The 18,177-nt window shown below is 38.1% G+C and overlaps 2 protein-coding genes and 1 non-coding gene across 3 annotated transcripts in view; all 3 read left to right on the top strand.

Moving 5' to 3' along the window:
• The first annotated feature begins 277 nt into the window (after positions 1–277).
• On the top strand, positions 278–351 carry TRNAT-AGU. Its single transcript has one exon. It is a non-coding gene; the product is annotated as a tRNA-Thr (tRNA).
• Positions 352–2,416: 2,065 nt separating this feature from the next.
• On the top strand, positions 2,417–13,566 carry LOC110101023 (protein DENND6B). The gene is made up of 3 exons (XM_020828789.2): positions 2,417–4,129; positions 4,241–4,433; positions 12,921–13,566. The coding sequence occupies exons 1-3, from the start codon at positions 2,649–2,651 to the stop codon at positions 13,119–13,121; spliced, it is 1,875 nt and encodes a 624-aa protein (XP_020684448.1). The 5' UTR covers positions 2,417–2,648; the 3' UTR covers positions 13,122–13,566.
• A 1,888-nt stretch (positions 13,567–15,454) lies between these two features.
• LOC110101022 (ERAD-associated E3 ubiquitin-protein ligase component HRD3) overlaps positions 15,455–18,177 on the top strand; it is a 28,083-nt gene continuing 25,360 nt past the window's right edge. Inside the window, exons 1-2 of the mRNA XM_020828788.2 lie at positions 15,455–16,187; positions 16,271–16,762. Of these exons, the coding sequence (XP_020684447.2) occupies positions 15,630–16,187; positions 16,271–16,762 (1,050 nt within the window). The 5' untranslated portion in view covers positions 15,455–15,629. The remainder of the gene's footprint in view (positions 16,188–16,270; positions 16,763–18,177) is intronic.

The raw sequence follows: 18,177 nt of genomic DNA, 5'->3' as shown, positions 1-18,177 counted from the left end.
AGATTCCAATTACAATTATAAGAGATGCTTACATTATATGTAAATAATATTTTCTTCTATTAAATATATTTTATTACACAAAAATTATGCTTTTTTATTGAATATTTTAAATTTTTTTATATATTTTAATATATAGATAGTTTAATAAATTATCCGAACAAATGATTTGATGTAACATTGGTTGGATAACCATTATCTCTTTATTAGCTTATTCATTCCCAAAACCTTATCTTTTTTTCTTACTATTAGTATTAATTAAAAACAATTTTTAACAAAAGCTCTCGTAGCTCAGTTGGTTAGAGCACCCGTTTAGTAAGCGGGAGGTCTTGAGTTCAAATCTCAACGAGAGCAGTCGATACTTTTACTGCATGTGAAGCATTTAAGTCCGTATTTTTTTATGGTTTTGTTGAATTAACTTCTGTGCTCGGTATATTTCTTCATGAAAACAATAACGTATAGGGTTAAGAGGTCCATGCCATTGTTACTATAAAGCTCTTTACTATACTATCTCTCTTTTCTTTTGCTTTATCATTTTAGTTAGTATGGGAGTAGGGTTAGGATATCTCCCACATATAAATTTGAATCTAACATCTTGTCAAGGGTGATGTGTGGGAATTGATGCTAAGAACTAGAGCTACAAGTTAGTTCAGTCGAGCACGAATTAGGGAATGTTCGAGCTCAACTATCGAGTCAAACACCTAGCTCAAACTAGAGTCTTTTGAGCTCCGATTTCACGCCTGAGTTTCGATCTTGCAACTGAGTTCTGATCTCGTGTTCGACAGTTGGCCTTTCATTTTTTCATCTGCGATTTCATTTTCCCGCCCGCCAACCTTACCGTGTGCGATCCTACTGTTCATTCTCCATCTAACCTATCTCGCATTTGACTGCGATCCCAACGTTCATCTCGCATTTGAGCGTGTTGTTCCCATCTTCCGGCATGTGATCCATCATCAACGTGAGCTCTTTCGTTTTGCTTTCAGCGAGTCGCTCGAATAATCAAGTCGAGCGCAGAGTTGTTTGAGCTCGATAAAGCCGTCGAGTTCGAAATCTAGTTCGAGCTAGACTTTTTGAGCCCATTAATGAGTCGAGCCTGAGCCGACATGCGAGTTGACTTAATATGGTTGCACCTCTACTAAGGACCATAATAACAATTGATACGAGAAAAAAATAGTGACTTAATAATTTCTTTATCTTTAAAAATATAATTTATTATTTAAGCAACAAATGTGGCTTATAAAAAAATTCACAAAATTATAAAAATTCAAAGTCTATAAATTATTATATTAGTGTTATAATTATTAAACTATTACAACACAAAAACTACATCAAGTCTTTGTCCCACTACGTGAGGTCGGCTACATGAGTCATTTCTTCTTCATTGTATCCTGTTAAAAGTCAAATTCTCGTTTGAATCTATTAAAGAAAGATCATTTCGAATATTTTCAAACCAAATCTTTTTAGGTCTATCTCTATCTTTTTTAATATAAGTCAAATCTAATACCTATACCTTGCTAATCAGGGTCATGGGAAGACCATCATTTTATATTCCCAAATCATGTAAGGTGACTCTCTCTAATCTTATTTTTTTTGGAGCTATTTCAATCTTTTCATTTCGTATTCTGTCTTTAAAGATAAATCCACTCATGCACTTGAGCATCCGATCTCAACACTAACTTAGGCTTCGTTTGGGACAGATTTTTTATTGTTTTCTAAAACGGAGTTTTAGTACAAAAATAAAAAAATTTGTACTAAAACTCCGTTTTAAAAAGCAATAAAAGAGCCGTCCTAAACGAGAACAATTATTACGTCCTCTGACCCGACGTAGAGCTACGTTCGGCCGCCAATAACATGTCGCCACGTGCTCTTACTCTTTACCGCGCGGCCCGACGACTTGACTCGGAGCGGAACCCGGGAATGTTATGTTCGCGATTTTCTCGGTATTGCTCGGTATTTGCTCGGTATTTGCTAGGTATTGTTTTACAAAAATGAGAAATACTGCTCTGTGAAGACCAATACCATGCAAATACCGAGTTGTACTGAGTTTTTTTACAACTCGGTACAACTCAGTATTTGCTCGGGATTTGCTCGGTACTGCTAGGGTTTTGCTCGGTATTGCTGGGTATTTGCTCGGTATTGCTAGAAAAATCTCGGTATAACTCGGTATTTGCTCGATATTGCTAGGTATTTGCTCGGTATTGCTCTGTATTGATTATTGCCGAGCAAAATCGACCAATACCTAGCAATACTGAGCAATCTTGGATCCGTTCCGGGTCGGGTTGTCGGGGCGCATGGTAAATAATGAAAATGTGTGGCGCGATTCTACTGATGGCTGAACATAGAGTTACATACGTTCACGGGATGAAATAAAAGTTCCCTAAACGAAGCCTTAGTATTGCAAAAACAAAGTATTGGAAATATATGCAAAAAAAATTTTGGGCGTCCAACTGCCCACTGGCCACTGGCCACGAAGATCGAAACCCACTTGGTAGAGTAGACCACCCTACCGCCGGCGAACCGCAATTCCCATCGATCTCCAACTGCTCCGCCTCCAATCCAGCTAGGTTCACGGAGAGAGAGTCCAAATGTGGCGGCACTCCGGGATAAAAGATGGATCTAGGGACTAACCCGTTCCGGCGGCGGCGACGGCCATGAACCGCGCCCCGTCCCTCTCCCCTCGAGGCGGTCCCACCTCACCGGGATCCGCTCCCAACCCTAACCCCAGACCAGGCGCACTCCGGCGTTGGGTACTTGCTTTCTGCATCATACGCTTCGACCTAGAGCAAGGGCAAGTAGTCGAGGAATGCTACCCCCCCGATTCCCTCACACCTGATCATCAGCTCGTCGTTGCCTTCTCTTCCTTCCCCGACTCCATGTCCCGACACCATCCCCGCCACCGCTCCTCTATCCACGACTCCATCTTCTCCTTCCGCTTCCCTTCCGCCGACATCCGTGATGGCTTCGTTTACGGTTACGTCTTCAACCGTCAACGCCAGGACGAGCGGCTTCCGCGCGGAGGCGAGCAGAAGTCTGTCGTTATCCTCTCGCACTCTCCCTATACTTCTGTCTTCCGCCCTCTCCTCCAGATCCTTGGCCCGCTCTGCTTCGACATCGGCCGTACGGCCCTCGAGCTCGTCGCTTCTCACGTCGCCGCCTGGCCGTCGCCAGCCCCTGGCCGAGCTTTAGACCTCCCGATCGGTGGCGCCGCCCTTCGCGCCCATCTTCCCCCGGCTCCCGACGACCCAGCCCCCGCTCAGTTCCCACCACCCAACGCCTCCGTTGCCTTCGGCCTCTTTCACGAGGCCGATTTATTCGCCTCCTTCCGCGGTATTCTTTTACATCTCTGGACCCTTTGGGAGCTCATGGTCGTTGGTGAGCCCCTTCTTGTGATCGCTCCCACTCCCACACAATGCTCCGAGGCTGTTGCCGCTCTAGTTAGTTTATTAGCCCCACTTCTCTGCAGCGTAGACTTCCGCCCGTACTTCACCATTCACGACCCAGACTTTGCCCGCCTCAATTCCCTCCCTGAAGGTTACAGGTTCCCGCCAATGGTCCTCGGTGTGACTAATCTTTTCTTCCTCAAGGCCCTTCGCAACATTCCCCATGTCATCTCCGTTGGTAGTCCCAGCCTCAATGCCACTCGCGCGCTTCCCGCTTCCCCTCGCTCGCCCTCAACAGCCCAAATTTCTCGGCCTGGCCGGCAGCTCTTGTTTGATAGGCTCTCTCCTTCGAGTTTGTTGAATGCTGTGAAGATGAGGAGAGAAGGACCTCTCACACTCATGACAAAACACACGGAGGCTATTTGGAGCAGCTACAATCCTACAACAAAACCGGATACTGCGATTCTTAACCGGCTTGTGGATGCTGGAGTTTCTCAAAGGATTGATGAGTCCATGTCGGTTGTTAATAATGAGATCCTTCGGCGACATTTCCTTGAGCTTACGACGAATTTCCTTGCACCTTTCGGCCCTTACATGAGAGCCACCACCCCTTCTGAAACGAACTCACCGTTTGGTAGCCCGCCAGCACTTCCTCCATTTAAAGCTGACGAGTTTCTCAGTTCACTGGCAGCAAGAGGTCCGGGAAAATTTCTATCGAAAAGGACTAGGTCCAATTGGCTGGACTTGTATAGGTAGTAAAGCTATTGTAGCTGTTTTCTGATGCATGTTGCAGTTTGAATTTTTAAATTTTTTTATTTCTAAAGGTTCTTCTTTTTGGTGTTTCTATTGATTTTAATCTCCAGGCGGTTCTTGGAGGGGAAAAACTTCATGCCGTGGTTCCAGAAAAAGAGGGCCGCTGCTGAGCAGGAGCAGCAGCGGCTCTGGAGGCAGGCTAGGATGAGCGCTGACATACAAAAACTCATATCAAATATGTCCGAACTGGAAATTGTTGATTCTTTTAATGCCATTGAGCAGCATTTACTGGCCGAGATACAGGTAGCATGCTTTTCTATCAGTCAAGTGGGTCAATATAGTTTATTTGATTGGTAAATTCGTTCTATATTTCATAATAGTTAGATGCATGTGCACGACAGCACAGAAAGAAGAAGAACAGTAGGTTAAAAAAAAAAGCGATCACTTGCATTATTTCAATGTTGAAGACAAGATAATTTATTGAGAAGTCCCCATTAGATCCATACCCAATGGAAATACTGTAAGTCAGCAATTCTAACTTTCTAAGTAAAATCTAAAGAGTTGGCCTCAATGTAGGTACTATGAACACTGCAAACATGATAATCTTTAATGCATGAATCATAAAGAAAATGGCTAAACTTTCCAAAAGAAACCTACAAACAAAATGGATTTGGGACCCAATTTGCCAGTGTGGAGCAATCAAAATGTTCCCAAAACAGGTGTATGGTATTCTCCCACAATTTGAATTTGCTAAGCTGTTACACACAAAGTTGTGTGTGATACAATTTATCAACCTGTTTTAGGGAAAAGTAGAAAAAAATGCAATAGCATTTCACCAAGCCCACTTGTAGTTTAAAATAAGCATTGGTTGACTAGGTATAATTGTAAGATTATATATTTTTTGCATGAAATTTAGGTGCTTAGAATGTGAAGTTAAGATAATTGGTGGATACAATGATTAATTAAAGATTAAATTTTGCTTGTTGAAAAAAAAATTAAATGAAAAGTAGAAATTTAAAGGACATTATGGATTGAATTGAATGTTAATTATTCGTTTGAAAGGTTAACAATAAGAATGTGGTTGTGATAATAGTGAATAACGAGTTAAAAGTTAAAGTTATTAAGGTGAATATAATATTTGATAGTTTGTTTACTTTTAAGATAACTATCAGTGAGGATATTATTTATGTGGTGATGCTTGTGCCCTTAAAGTTGAATTAGAAGACATTTAAAAAAAAAACATTTTTTTTTTAAAGATGGATGATCTCCCACAATGTATACTTGAGGAATAAATTATTTTTATTGGAGGCGATTTAAATGGTTATTTAGATTATTGTAGGATGCACTATGAGAAGATTTATAGTGATTATGGAATATGAGGTGTAAATGTAGTTGAAGAAATTATACTTGATTTTACAATAGATGATTATGAACAATGAAACGTGGTTCCTAGTTTTACGAAAAAAATATTATTAGAGATTGAAATCCATTCGGTAGTTTGTATGGAAGGAAAATAAATTGTACAAAGGATTTATGAATGAGGGATCAATAGTTAAAACAACTGTATTATAGCTATACTATTTAAATGGGGTGGAGGTTTCTTGAGAGACCTTTTTTTTTAACTGCTTGAGAGAGACCTTTTGGGCTGAACGTGGATGCATCATGATGGTTGGCTATGTACCTTTGAGGAAAGGATCAAACCTAATGTAATTCGTACTTATTTGCTATTAATCTTTGGGGTCTATAGCCTTTTGTTATATTCATTGAGTGTTGAGATAGAACATATATCATGATGTCTGAGTAGGGATGGAGATTTAACCCATTATTTATATTTGGAGATAGGTAGGGTTATCTATCATTATCAAAGCTTTATAGGTTTTTTGCATGTTCCCAAGATGCTTCTAATATGGTAGCTGACATGATTTGTAAGCTGAACATGAATTGGCTGGGAAATTTTTGTATGTTACAATGTGAGAGAGTTTACTGGGATGGTATGTATGGAGGATCTCTTGAGAGAATATGCCAAGCTGAGTAGAAGATTTTCAAAAAGAGGGCGTTTATGAGAAGAATTTGAATGCCTTGAGATGAATAAAGTGCTCATTGGGCGAGCCTTTATAAACCTGATAGTTTTAATGTATGTGTTCATGAGTCCTTCATCTCCTTTCATTGAGAGTTGTTCTTTTTATTGAGGAATGATTTGATGAAGCGGATAACTATTTCTAAGATGCCACTGCATAGACTTGGAGAGAGGGTTTGACAAAAAAGGGGACTCCATGTGATTTTCTTCTTATATTTGCTCCAAGCCTCCAAGAATGCAAGTATAATGAATATCCCTATGAGTGAACTACTTACCCTTGTGTTTGGAGAACTACTTGCCCTTGTGTTTCGAGAAGAGTTGTGAAAGGGGAGAGGGACAAAGCTCCCACCTTCCTCTCCATGATCCTAATGAATTCCCTTCCATTCCACTATGAGGCACAAGTGAGTCCTTGATTTTGTGTTCTCCTTTCATGTTTTTGGTAGCATTGTCATGGGGGTATGCTAAATATTGCATTAATGTCTGGTTGCATGGTGAAGTACAGTAAGAGTGTGGTGACATCACTCATATAGATATACCCATGTATTATATAATTATATATATATATGTGTATATGTATATATGTGTATATGTATGTGTATATGTATATATGTGTATATGTATGTGTATATATATACATACATATATGATCCCTTGACTCTTCATGAAGGACCAAAGTAGTCCCCAACTATATCAAAGGATAATTTTGGTCCCCCAATTCTTTAAAGATAAATCAAAATGTCCCACAATGGGACTTTTGATTCTTTTTTATCTCTCTCTCTCTCTGTATATATATATATATATATATATATATATACAGAAATCTCTCTCTCTCACTCTCTCTATATATATATATGCAGAAAATGAGTATAAAATCATTTATTTTGTCCTTTTAGGAAAACGTCTCCACAGTAAAAAAATGTGTATATGATATTCGTAGTGAAATCAAACTATTTCCAAATAGATAGATCATATATTATTTTAAAATTGTCTCAGCAATGAGGAAAATGTCTGTTTTGCAATACATATATGCTTGCTTCTATTGCATGAATATCTGTTCAATTAGATAAGTTCCTTTTTCTTGAGCTTCTTTTCGGTAGTATACACAATAAGTTGTCTAGTGACATGACTTACCAAAAAAAAAAAAAAAACTTTTGCTACCTTAGGAAAGTTTATTTGCGATCATCACTGCATAGTCACTACGTCCTAATAGACATGTATTCCTTTTTTATTTTTTTTTTTATTTTCTAACATTGTATTAACTAACCTTACGACTTGGATAGATTCGTCAAGATGAGATTTTTTTAATAAAATATTTTGATTTTCTTAAAGAAATTGGTAACACTTGGGAATTTTCAATTTCTAAGAGAGGAAATCACTTGAATACTGCAATTATTATAGAAAAGATGATTGATTTTGGTCGTATCTCTTAGTTTCTTGCAAGCTTAAACATTGAGTACTATGAAGTTTGTCGTTAAATATTGGAAAAAATCTTTCCTTCAATCGGAAAAGTTTTTGCGGAGGTGCAAGAGAAGAAAGCTGCAGAAAAGTAATGCTTAGGAAACGTTTTTAGCTGTTTTTGTTATATGCACATACCAAATACTTTTAGGTTAAACTTGATTTTAAAGCTGAAAAATATATTTTCTTGGCTACCCTTCTAATTAAAAGGGATACAAATGCTTTAATCTTTACTTAAGAAAATTATTTGAAAGTATAGATGTAAGCTTTGTCAAGGATCATCATTTCTTTTAAAAAAAATTCACTTTGAGAGAGAATATAGTCAAGGAAGATATTTTTGGAAAATATTATCAATTCTTTTAATTAATTCTAACATGAATACGAATATGAAAATTCGGGAGAGTACTTTAAATACAACTTTGCTAAATATTATTTTATCAAACACATGGGCCGAAATACCGTAAATGGATCATCATCATTTATGAGATTTTTAGGTATATTACAACAACAACAACATCAAGCCTTTATTCCACCATGTGGGGTCGGCTACAGGATTCTTTTTTCTCCATTGTGCCCTATCAAAAGTCAAATTCTCATTTAAATCTAATAAAGAAAGGTCATTTCTAATATTTTCTAACCAAGTCTTTTCAGTTCTACCTCTACCTTTTTTAACATAAGCCCAATCTAATACATCTACTCTCCTAATCGGGTCATCGGAAGGCCTCCGTTTTATGTGACCAAACCATCTAAGGAGGCTCTCTATAATCTTATCTACCACTAGAGCTACTCCAACCTTTTCACGTATATGTTGACCCTCTGTATCGTGTAAAAAAAAAAAGAAATCAAATCTCACCTGCCCTCATCCCGCACGTCGTGGCCACGTCGCTTTGCACGTCGGAACCATTCCAACATCGTTTCATCGCACGACTTCGCATGACCTCACTGGAGCGTCGTTAAAGATACGAAAAGGAGAGGCTTTCGGCCTCTCACGATCACTCTCGTTCTCTCCCTCTCTCGCTCGGCCTTGCTCGTTCGACGACGTACCCTTCCTGTTTGGTCGGAAGTTAAGACGTTTTGATCGGAAGCTAGAACGAGAACTCGCTCGCTGTAGAGGTAGCTTTCTCCCCGTCGAGCGCTTCTTCGGCTTTCCCGTGGCTGGTCGAGCCCGCACCTTCGACGACTTTTCCTTCTGTCAGATCGGAAGCAAGATTGGGAGCTTGCCTGTGAAGGTAACTCTCTCCCCGTGAAACGCTTCTCCGGCTCCTTCGCTGTTCGACTTTGCTCCTTCGTCGGCTTCCCTTCCTGTCTGATCGCAAGCAACGACGGGAGCTCGTGCTGTGAAGATAACTTTCTACCCTTCACGTGCTCTCCTTCGGCCGAATCCCGTAAGCAAAGAGAGAGGGAGGAAGAGACGATCTACTCCATCTTGCTGCTCGACTTTGCTCCTTGACGACTCTCCCTTCCTATTTGATTGGACATTACGACGTTTCGATCGAAAGCAAGAACGGGAGCTCGCCTGCCGTGAAGATACTTTCTCCCTTGCGTGCACTGCTTCCCCGATCCCCTTTGTGGTCGGACGACTTTGCTCCTCCGGCTTTCCCTTCTTGTGAGATCAAAAGCAAGACAGGAGCTCGCCGGCGTGAAGGTAATTGTCTCCCTCCCGTGCGCTACTCCGGCCAAATCCCGTCAATCCGCCATGCCAAAGGATTTAATTTTTTTTATATATTAAATAAATATTAAATTGTAAATATCTTAATTAGTTTTAATTAAAACAAAATTCCAAAAATGCCACTCAAAATCCTTTGGCATCACTTAACTCCAAAAATGCCACTCAAAATCCTAAAATTTCAAGATATTTAAATTCGAAATAAATCCATCAACACTTAAAGCAAAATTTATCCGCCATCCGTAATAGTTTGCTGAGGTGGACAAAAATAAAAACTACTCTAGCTCACAAAGAGCCAAATGTCTAGTCGAAAATATCACTAGGATCCATTTTCAAAACAGTCTCCTGCTAGTAAGGACATGGTACGTGTCCTCTAACCGGTGGTTTTTCCGTCAAATGGCACCGCAGGATAAATGGTTATGACGACCTGGGGCCCTCTGAACCGAGTGGTTTTGCCGCCAAATAGCACCACGAAATACCGGTTATGGCCAGCGCCGTTACGTTCCTTATTGGCATCAAATCCTTGAGATATGAATCAATAGGATATGATCGATAGGGCACAAAGCCCTCTGTTAGCTAAGGTGGATTCAAATTTGTCCCCTTAGACAAACATTCAACCCCGGTCTACAAGGTCCCCTTGGACGAAGAAACTCATGGCTGCCGACAAGGATCCTTCTGTCAGGTTGGGTCGACTACCTCCTCTGACTAAGTAGACCAGGGACCACGATGGCCCGGGACGACGGAACCATGGGATCTTGATCGGGCCCATCATCCATTCCCCCACCATCCGCTTTAAGTGCTAGGTGGTGAAATTTCATACTAAGAGGAAATCCACTCATCTACCTAAGCATCCTCATTTCTGCATCACTTAACTTAATATTATGTTTCTCTTTTAATGGCCAACATTCTGTGCCATAAAGTATTGCAGGTCTCACCACCATCTTATAGAATTTACCCTTAAGTTTGAGGGTTACTTTCTATTACACAACAAGCCCGATACATTCCTCCACTTTTAACCATCCAACTTGAATTCTACTAATAATATCCCCATCTATTTCACCATTACTCTGGACAATAGACCCAAGATATCTAAAACATGTACTCTTATTAATGAATTGATCACTCAAAGTCACAATTATTCCACTAGATTTTTAGGTATATTGAAAGAAGAAATTATGCAGAAGTACTCTAATTGTTTCTTAATCAGATGTAATGTTTGATTAATCAAGGGATGATTTTATTTCTTAGGATAGCATTTCTTTCACACCCATTCTATCTTCAGATCTTGACATTCTTATTGCATTTAAAAAAAGGGAGAACAAATACCAAAGGTACTAATGCAAATATCTATACTATGATAGAACATCAGAAGGTTATAAAGCATTTGCATCCAGAATCTCTGTCTTGTTTATTCCAAGAACTATTCTGGAAGCATTAATTATAAGTTAGCTATGATGAAAAAGAAAATGCTCTGAAAAAGATCAACACATGGAGTATTGTTGATCTACCTAAAGACAAGAAAATAGTTAGATTCAAATGGGCGTTCATTGTGAAATCCAAAGCTGATTGATCCTTGGAAAGATACAAAAAACCTTTACTCAGACCCGTCATATAGAGCACCAAGAAACCCTTACTACTATTGCCAAAATTAAATCTATCAGAATACTTCTGTTTCTTGTAGAGAACTTTAATTAGCCACTTCGTCAATTTGATGTTACTTGTTAGTAACACATTCTTTGATAGAGACTTGTAAGAAGTATACATGAATCAAGAAGTCAAGCTTATCACACATTTTTTTAGACATTTTGTAAAAGGTAAAATAATTCTTATTATCTATGTTGGTGACATATCATAACTGGAGATGATTCTATTGAGATCAATAACTTGAAGAAAAAGCATGCGGTTGAGTTTGATATTAAAGGCGTAGAAAGCTCAAGTATTTCTCAGCATGGAATTTTCTAGATCTATGGAAGGTATTTTCATTAACCAATGCAAGTATATTTGATTTGAAGAAACACGGATGACTGGTTATAAAGCTGTCGAAATTCCAACCGAGCCCAACTTAAGACTAAAACCAGCTACTGAAAATGAAGTAGTTGAGCGTGAATGTTAGTAAAAATTAGTCTGGATATTAATCTATTTAGCCCATTCTAGACTAGTCATAGCTTATGCTGTAAGATGGTATGCATTCACCTAGATCTACATATTTTGAAGATGTATTGAGTATTGTGAGATGCAACAAAGGAACAATAGGAAAATGACTCATATTTCAAAATAAAGGCCGTCTCTAGTTAGAAACCTGTACAAATGCTAATTGAGCGGGAGATATTAATGATAGGCGATCTATCTCTAGATGCTATACATTTTAGGAGACAATCTAATAATTTGGAGAAGCAAAAAACTACAGTGTTGTTGCTAGAAGTAGAGCCAAATTTGTATTTCGATTTGTTGCACATGGCATTTGTGAAATATTGTGGATGAAAAAGCTTCTATTGATAATATAATTGTAATGTATGTAGCACATAACCCTATTATACACAACAAAACAAAGCGTGTAGGAGTTAACAAACACTTAATTTAAAAATTGATGGTGGTGTGCTATATATGTAGGAGTTCAACAAACACTTTACTAATTTGTTCATCTGGTGATTTGTTGTTATTTCAATGTCTAGTTCCAGCCTGGGATTTGGGATCCTGATAAGAGCGTCAGCACAATATTTCCTTGGAAAATTATCTTCAACTTATACCTGTAAGGCTGTAAATGAGACAGTCATTCTTCAGATGCTGAAAAATCATGCTGATTAATCTTTTGTTTAGGCCTCTAGTTACGCCCCAGTCAGTTTATATACCCTAATTCCGCTTAAGATTCAATGCTCAATCTGCCTATCTTTATTACAACCATTCTCCCTTTTTACTTAAGGAGGTTTAATTGTTTTAAGTTTACTTAGTGGAATTATTTTCTTCCCTTTTACACGATGTGAATATGCCACAGAGTATTTGTGGTGTCCTGCAGTTTAAAAATGTAGGAGTTTTAAAGTTTTGATTTTGTTGGGAGTAAATTTTTATGAAATTTAACTGTCACGAAGCTCTTCACAATTGCTATGCATTGCATGCTTACCTGCGAAACCTTTGCGCCTACGAATGTGAACAAACCCTGACCTGGTGACCTTGCTACTTCCCAGCCGCAGCCGACCCCATGCTGGCCCAACTATGACTTGCTACCCTGTCGATGACGCCAACCTCTTTGTGCTTGCACCCAAGCCCCACTTGCATCTGTGAACAACACTTGCCCATGAATTCTTCTCCATCTCTGAGGTACTTCATGCATTGATGCAGTGTTGATGGTATTTTTAAATGCATTGCAAAAGACTTGAACTTCTACTCAAAATCAGTCTAGAACTTGAAAAAAAAAAAATCCCTTGCTTTTTCTGTTTTATAGGATTTAACAGCCCAACATTGGTGACTTGCACCCACTCAATTCTCATGTTATTTTATCTCTGTTATTTGTTCTAACTTATTTCTTCTGCCGATATACTTATCATGATCAGAGGTTACATTTCGTCTTAACTTTTTGTTTCATCATTTGCTGCAGTCAGCAAATGATAGTATAGAATCATCAGCAACATCCAGCAAACTAAAAGCAGACCTTCAGGCGGTTTTCAAAGTGCTCCCCAAGGACTTGCAGGAGCTTCTGCTAGCAAATCCTATAAGAGCAGGCCTTCTTCGTAGCAGTCCAGAGTCTCCAAAGCTACCAGGTCATCCATCGATACAATGTATGGTACACCATTCATGAAACAATGCTATCCTTCTTGCCACTATGAAATTGATTGCAGTCTTAGTCTTCGTTTAAAACGACTTTCTTACTGCTTCTTAAAACCGCTCTCTAGTACAAAAAATTAAAATCTTTGTACTAGAAAGTAGAAACTACTTTAAGAAGCATGAAGAAAGCCGTTTCAAACGAAGCCTTAAGCTTGTCGGCCATCGCCGTAGGTGTTGAAGAGCAAGATTAATCGTCTCCGGCCACAGATTTCAGGCTCTGATTATTGCTAGTTGCAGTGACGTTGGCTTGGTTTTATCAACACTAGATTCATATTTATTGTTCCCAGGTTAGATGGTTCTAATTGTTTTCAGTAAGGCCCCCTTTCTCCTCTCAATTTAGAAATTATTTTCTTGTTTAGTTAGTTGCAGCAGTGATGTAGCTGTGTTTCATGTATTATAAACATTAAATTTTTTTTTTCCATTGAGATCTTAGCAGAACTTTTTTTGTTCATTTTCCTTTTTGAAAGAACTGTTTATGAAATGTTGAGGTTTAGTAAAATTGGGAAATAAATAGTTTAGGATATTTTGAACAAAATTCTATCATGATTAATTTTAAAATTATTAAATTTTTTTGAGATAAGTGTAATATAAATTATTATTGATTAGTTTATAATGCTCATCTCAAACTAAATCTAATAATTTTAAAAATTATAATGATTAAAATTAGGATGTTTTGACTCAAATTTTTACTTAAAATTGCTAAACAAGAAACCAGAATTTTAAATTTTATAATGATTAAAATTAGGATGTTTTGACTCAAATTTTTACTTAAAATTGAAAAAAAAAAAAAAACTAACAGTGAAAGCTGCTAAGTTCAGTTTCCTCTTGGTTTCCCTATGATGCTTTGAGATCAACAAGTCCTAAAATCTTTCCTAGTGGTATGCAGACTAAGATTTTGTTTGGGATAATTTTCTTATTGCTTTTTAAAATAATTTTTTTAGCACAAAAATTTTCTTCTAAAAAAAAAAAAAATTGTACTAAAAAATTGATGTAAAAAACAAAATCGTCCCAAACGGAGCCTTAGGTTCGTTTGAAAATAGTTTTCTTATTATTTTTTAAAGTAACTTTTTAGTACAATATTTTTTAAAAACAGTGAAAAAGTAAAGGCCAAGAACTATCCCAAATGAAGCCTAAAATTTTGTTTTGAATGGCTTTCTTATTATTTTGCTTTTCATATCACAATCATAATTTTTATTTGATCATTATTTTTTTTATTTAAAAAAATTGTATTAAGAAATTATCTTCTACAACAATTTAAAAAAATATTATTTTATCTACAATAACTTCATAAAACAATAATAAAATCTTATCAAATAAAACTTAAATCTGCTGCTACCATTGATGAAGTGGTCATTATTTTGCTATAAAAATGTGAAATTTATTATTATTTTTTATATCATTTATCATTGAATTTAATTATTTATATTTTTATTAGCTGGTTGTGTGAGCTATATTTTATTATTGGGGAGTAAGGTACATATCATTGAATGGTATTTGCATATATAATAATTAAAATTTTATATTTACTTGTACAAATGTTAATATTTTTATTCATATATTTTAACGTGATTTAAATTTATAGACATTATAAAAATAAATATAAAAATATAAAATATATAAATAGATGAGAATTTCAGTGATGTTTAAATATTTTATGTATATACTAGTAGTGTTAATAAATGACATAACGTGACAATCAGATCAAAAAAATTCAAATTTGGATGGGCTCATTTAATAAATTAAATAGATCAATTTGAGTTGGATTTTTTGATTGTTTATTAAATAGGTTTAATTCGGGTTGAATGCAAACTCCCTTTTAATCTAAAAATGACACTTTTAATATTTTTTTCTTAATTTTGTTAGTATAATTTTCTTAATTTTTATCAAAATTTTAGCTTGCTGATCCATTTATCTGATTAAGAATCTTGACCTATCAATCTATTTTCACGAAAAATTATTCCATGTGGACGTCGAATGCAGTTCAGAGACTAATCAGAATACGTCATGTCACCCCTTCGCTCGGTACCACCTGCTCAATACCGTTCAGTACCACAGTTGGAAACTGCTGAAGTGGCTGTACTTGATTGGCCTCCAGAGACAGCGCTACATCCTGCCTCCACAAAGAATAATTTGAAGACACATCTCACCTTAATCTATTGGTTGAGAGCTTAGACTACGAATTAAAGAGATTTTGAATTTGAGTCTTATATATGCGATCGGTATAAATCTGACTTAATTGACATAAATGTCTCAACAACAACAAAATTGAAGGTGATGGAAAAAAAAAAAAAAATCAAAACATCTCCCTGAAAATAGTTGAAGAGATGGAAAGAACGCAAAGAAGTCCAGTCAGGAGGGCCGATGGTCCAATTGATAAAGCAAGAAGGGCGGGGTAGCGCGCGGAACATGTCTGGGATTCCTTCAATAGAACTGAGACCCTGCGCCCAGTAGTTAGTTCAATACAACTGAAGAATCGTTCGGGATGCTTCGCCGGCAATCTCTCCACGCCGCTGTCTTACTCCTCCTCTGCCTCCTCCCCATCTGCCACTGCCTTCGCCCTTTCCTGCTTGTCATAACTAACGAAGATTTCCAGGATTCAGCCGCCTTATCCAACGCGGGCGAATCAGCGGACGCCGCCACTGACGACTCCGCGGACTGGGAGGAATTCGGCGATCCGGAATCTATCTCCGAGGATGATCACGACCCTGGATCCTGGCGCCCCATCTTTGAGCCATCCTCCGCTTTCCCCTCTAATTCCTCCGATGACGCACATTATTCCCTCTATTTCTCAGGCGTACGTGACATGATCTACGCCGCCTCATCTGGGGAACCCTCTGCTATGGACGCTGCTGCCTCTCAGATTGAGGCCTCCGCCTCCGCCGGCTTCCCTCACGCACAATCTACCATCGCCTTCCTGTATGGCACCGGTCTCCTCCGCCGCCATAGCCGCGCCAAGTCATTCCTCTACCACAGCTTCGCTGCTGAGGGTGGCAATATGCAGTCTAAGATGGTCCTCGCTTATACATATTATCGTCAGGATGTAAGCTTGACGCTGATCCTTCGCCGAATTTCGCTTCTCCCCGCACCCCCCGTTTTAGGGTTTTCATCTGTTTGTCTGTGCAGATGTTTGATAAAGCGGTTAAGCTCTACGCAGAGCTGGCGGAAGCTGCGGTGGCGAGCTTTCTTATTTCGAAGGATCCGCCAGTTATCGAGCCTGTTCGGATCCACAGTGGAACGGAGGAGAACAAGGAGGCGTTGAGGAAGTCTCGAGGAGAGGACGATGAAGATTTCCAGATTACAGAGTACCAGGCGCAGAAGGGGAATGCTGCTGCTATGTATCGGATTGGACTGTTTTACTACTATGGCCTAAGAGGGGTAAGGAGAGACCATAACAAGGCATTATACTGGTTTTCAAAGGCTGTGGAGAAGGGGGAGCCAAGGGCGATGGAACTACTTGGGGAGATTTATGCTAGAGGGGCTGGTGTGGAGAGGAACTATTCCAAGGCTCTGGAGTGGCTGACGCTTGCTTCAAAGCAACAACACTACTCTGCTTACAATGGGTTGGGATATCTTTATGTCAAAGGTTATGGAGTTGACAAGAAGAATTTAACCAAGGTATGGTTTTTTTTTGCTTCTGTTCTTGTTAGTTTCGTAAGCTTATGGTATAACGGTATAAGATTTTGATATTTGTTATGACGAGAAGCAACATTTAATTTAATGAACACTTAAATAATATCTTGCTAAATTGCCTTACCAATGTTGTTTCGGGAGATTTGAGCCACTCTATTTCTTGTAAAATTTTGACCAGATTTATATGAATGTTTCAAGTAGAAGGGACATGATTTTCAAGTAGAATCTCTGAGCTTAATGACTTCATGTCTATGCATTTTAAAATAAATGTGGCGTAGAAACATTCTTGTTAAAAAGTAATTTAATGAGTATCAAAAGACATGAAATATCAAAGATCAAAATACAAAATATATTCATTACAATCTTTTCATAAAGGAAACACATTAGAAAAATAAAATACGCAACGATCCAGTGAATAAGGCGGTGAAGTCCCAATGTTTGGCGATGCCGATGCTATAAACTCTGAGCTTCTCGTTAGCTTTGTCTGATTGTTTTCAAAAGATTTGACCTTGACGAATGTCGGTCTTGAAATTCTTGAAGTATACCACTGAAGCTCGTCAAGCACACCTAGGAGTTCTCAAAGGAAGGAAGATCCTTCTAGTTGACCAAGTATTTTTATTTTCCTGCCATCTAGTGAAGTATTAGAATGCTCATCGAAAATCTAATGTCGTATATGAGATCTGGAATGTGTTGTGAAAATTATGGTGTGAATTGGAAGCTTCAGAGGATGATGAACTAGGTTGAGATCTTGGGGTATTAGTGGCTGTAGGAAGGGGTTGATGTGGAGAAGAAGAATAAGGAGGGGCAGTAAACATAGCGTATGGAAGAGGATCTAGCTGTGTTGAATATGGGACCGATACCCACATTATTTCGTAGGTTTAACTCATAAGCATTTTCATTTGTTTTCTTGACAATTTTGTGAGGTCCAATCTTCCTTACTATTAACTTCTTGGAAGTTATTGGAGCGAATCTCCATAGATGGTACCATAACTATATCCACTTCAAAGAACTCAACATACCTCTTATTTAGATTGATTGTAAACTTGTATTTATTATAAATCATAGCTTGCTTTCTACAAATTCGAACATGGAGGTCTTGTAAATTTTGTACAAATGATGTTGCAAAATTTGATATGTGTAACTTAGTTGAATCAATAGGTGTACATAAGGGGGTAGTTGAGGAATGGAACATTTTTTAAAATTGCACAATGTGAGGCTCTCCTCAGCGCAATTCCAATGAAAAATGCTTTGAGGCTTAAGCCTCGAACTTTTTTTGTGAGAAACGGTGGCTGATTTTTTGGATTTATACTTCAAAATGAAAGCAATATACAATGATCTACAATTAGAGAGGTAGATTGACTCTCCCAAACTACCTAGACACTGCTAGGAAGCCCTCAAAG

Source organism: Dendrobium catenatum, unplaced genomic scaffold, assembly GCF_001605985.2.
Source record: "Dendrobium catenatum unplaced genomic scaffold, ASM160598v2 fragScaff_scaffold_989, whole genome shotgun sequence".
Taxonomy (NCBI): domain Eukaryota; kingdom Viridiplantae; phylum Streptophyta; class Magnoliopsida; order Asparagales; family Orchidaceae; genus Dendrobium; species Dendrobium catenatum.
Note: the sequence above shows the minus strand (reverse complement) of the source record. Positions and strands in the feature narration are given on the sequence as shown.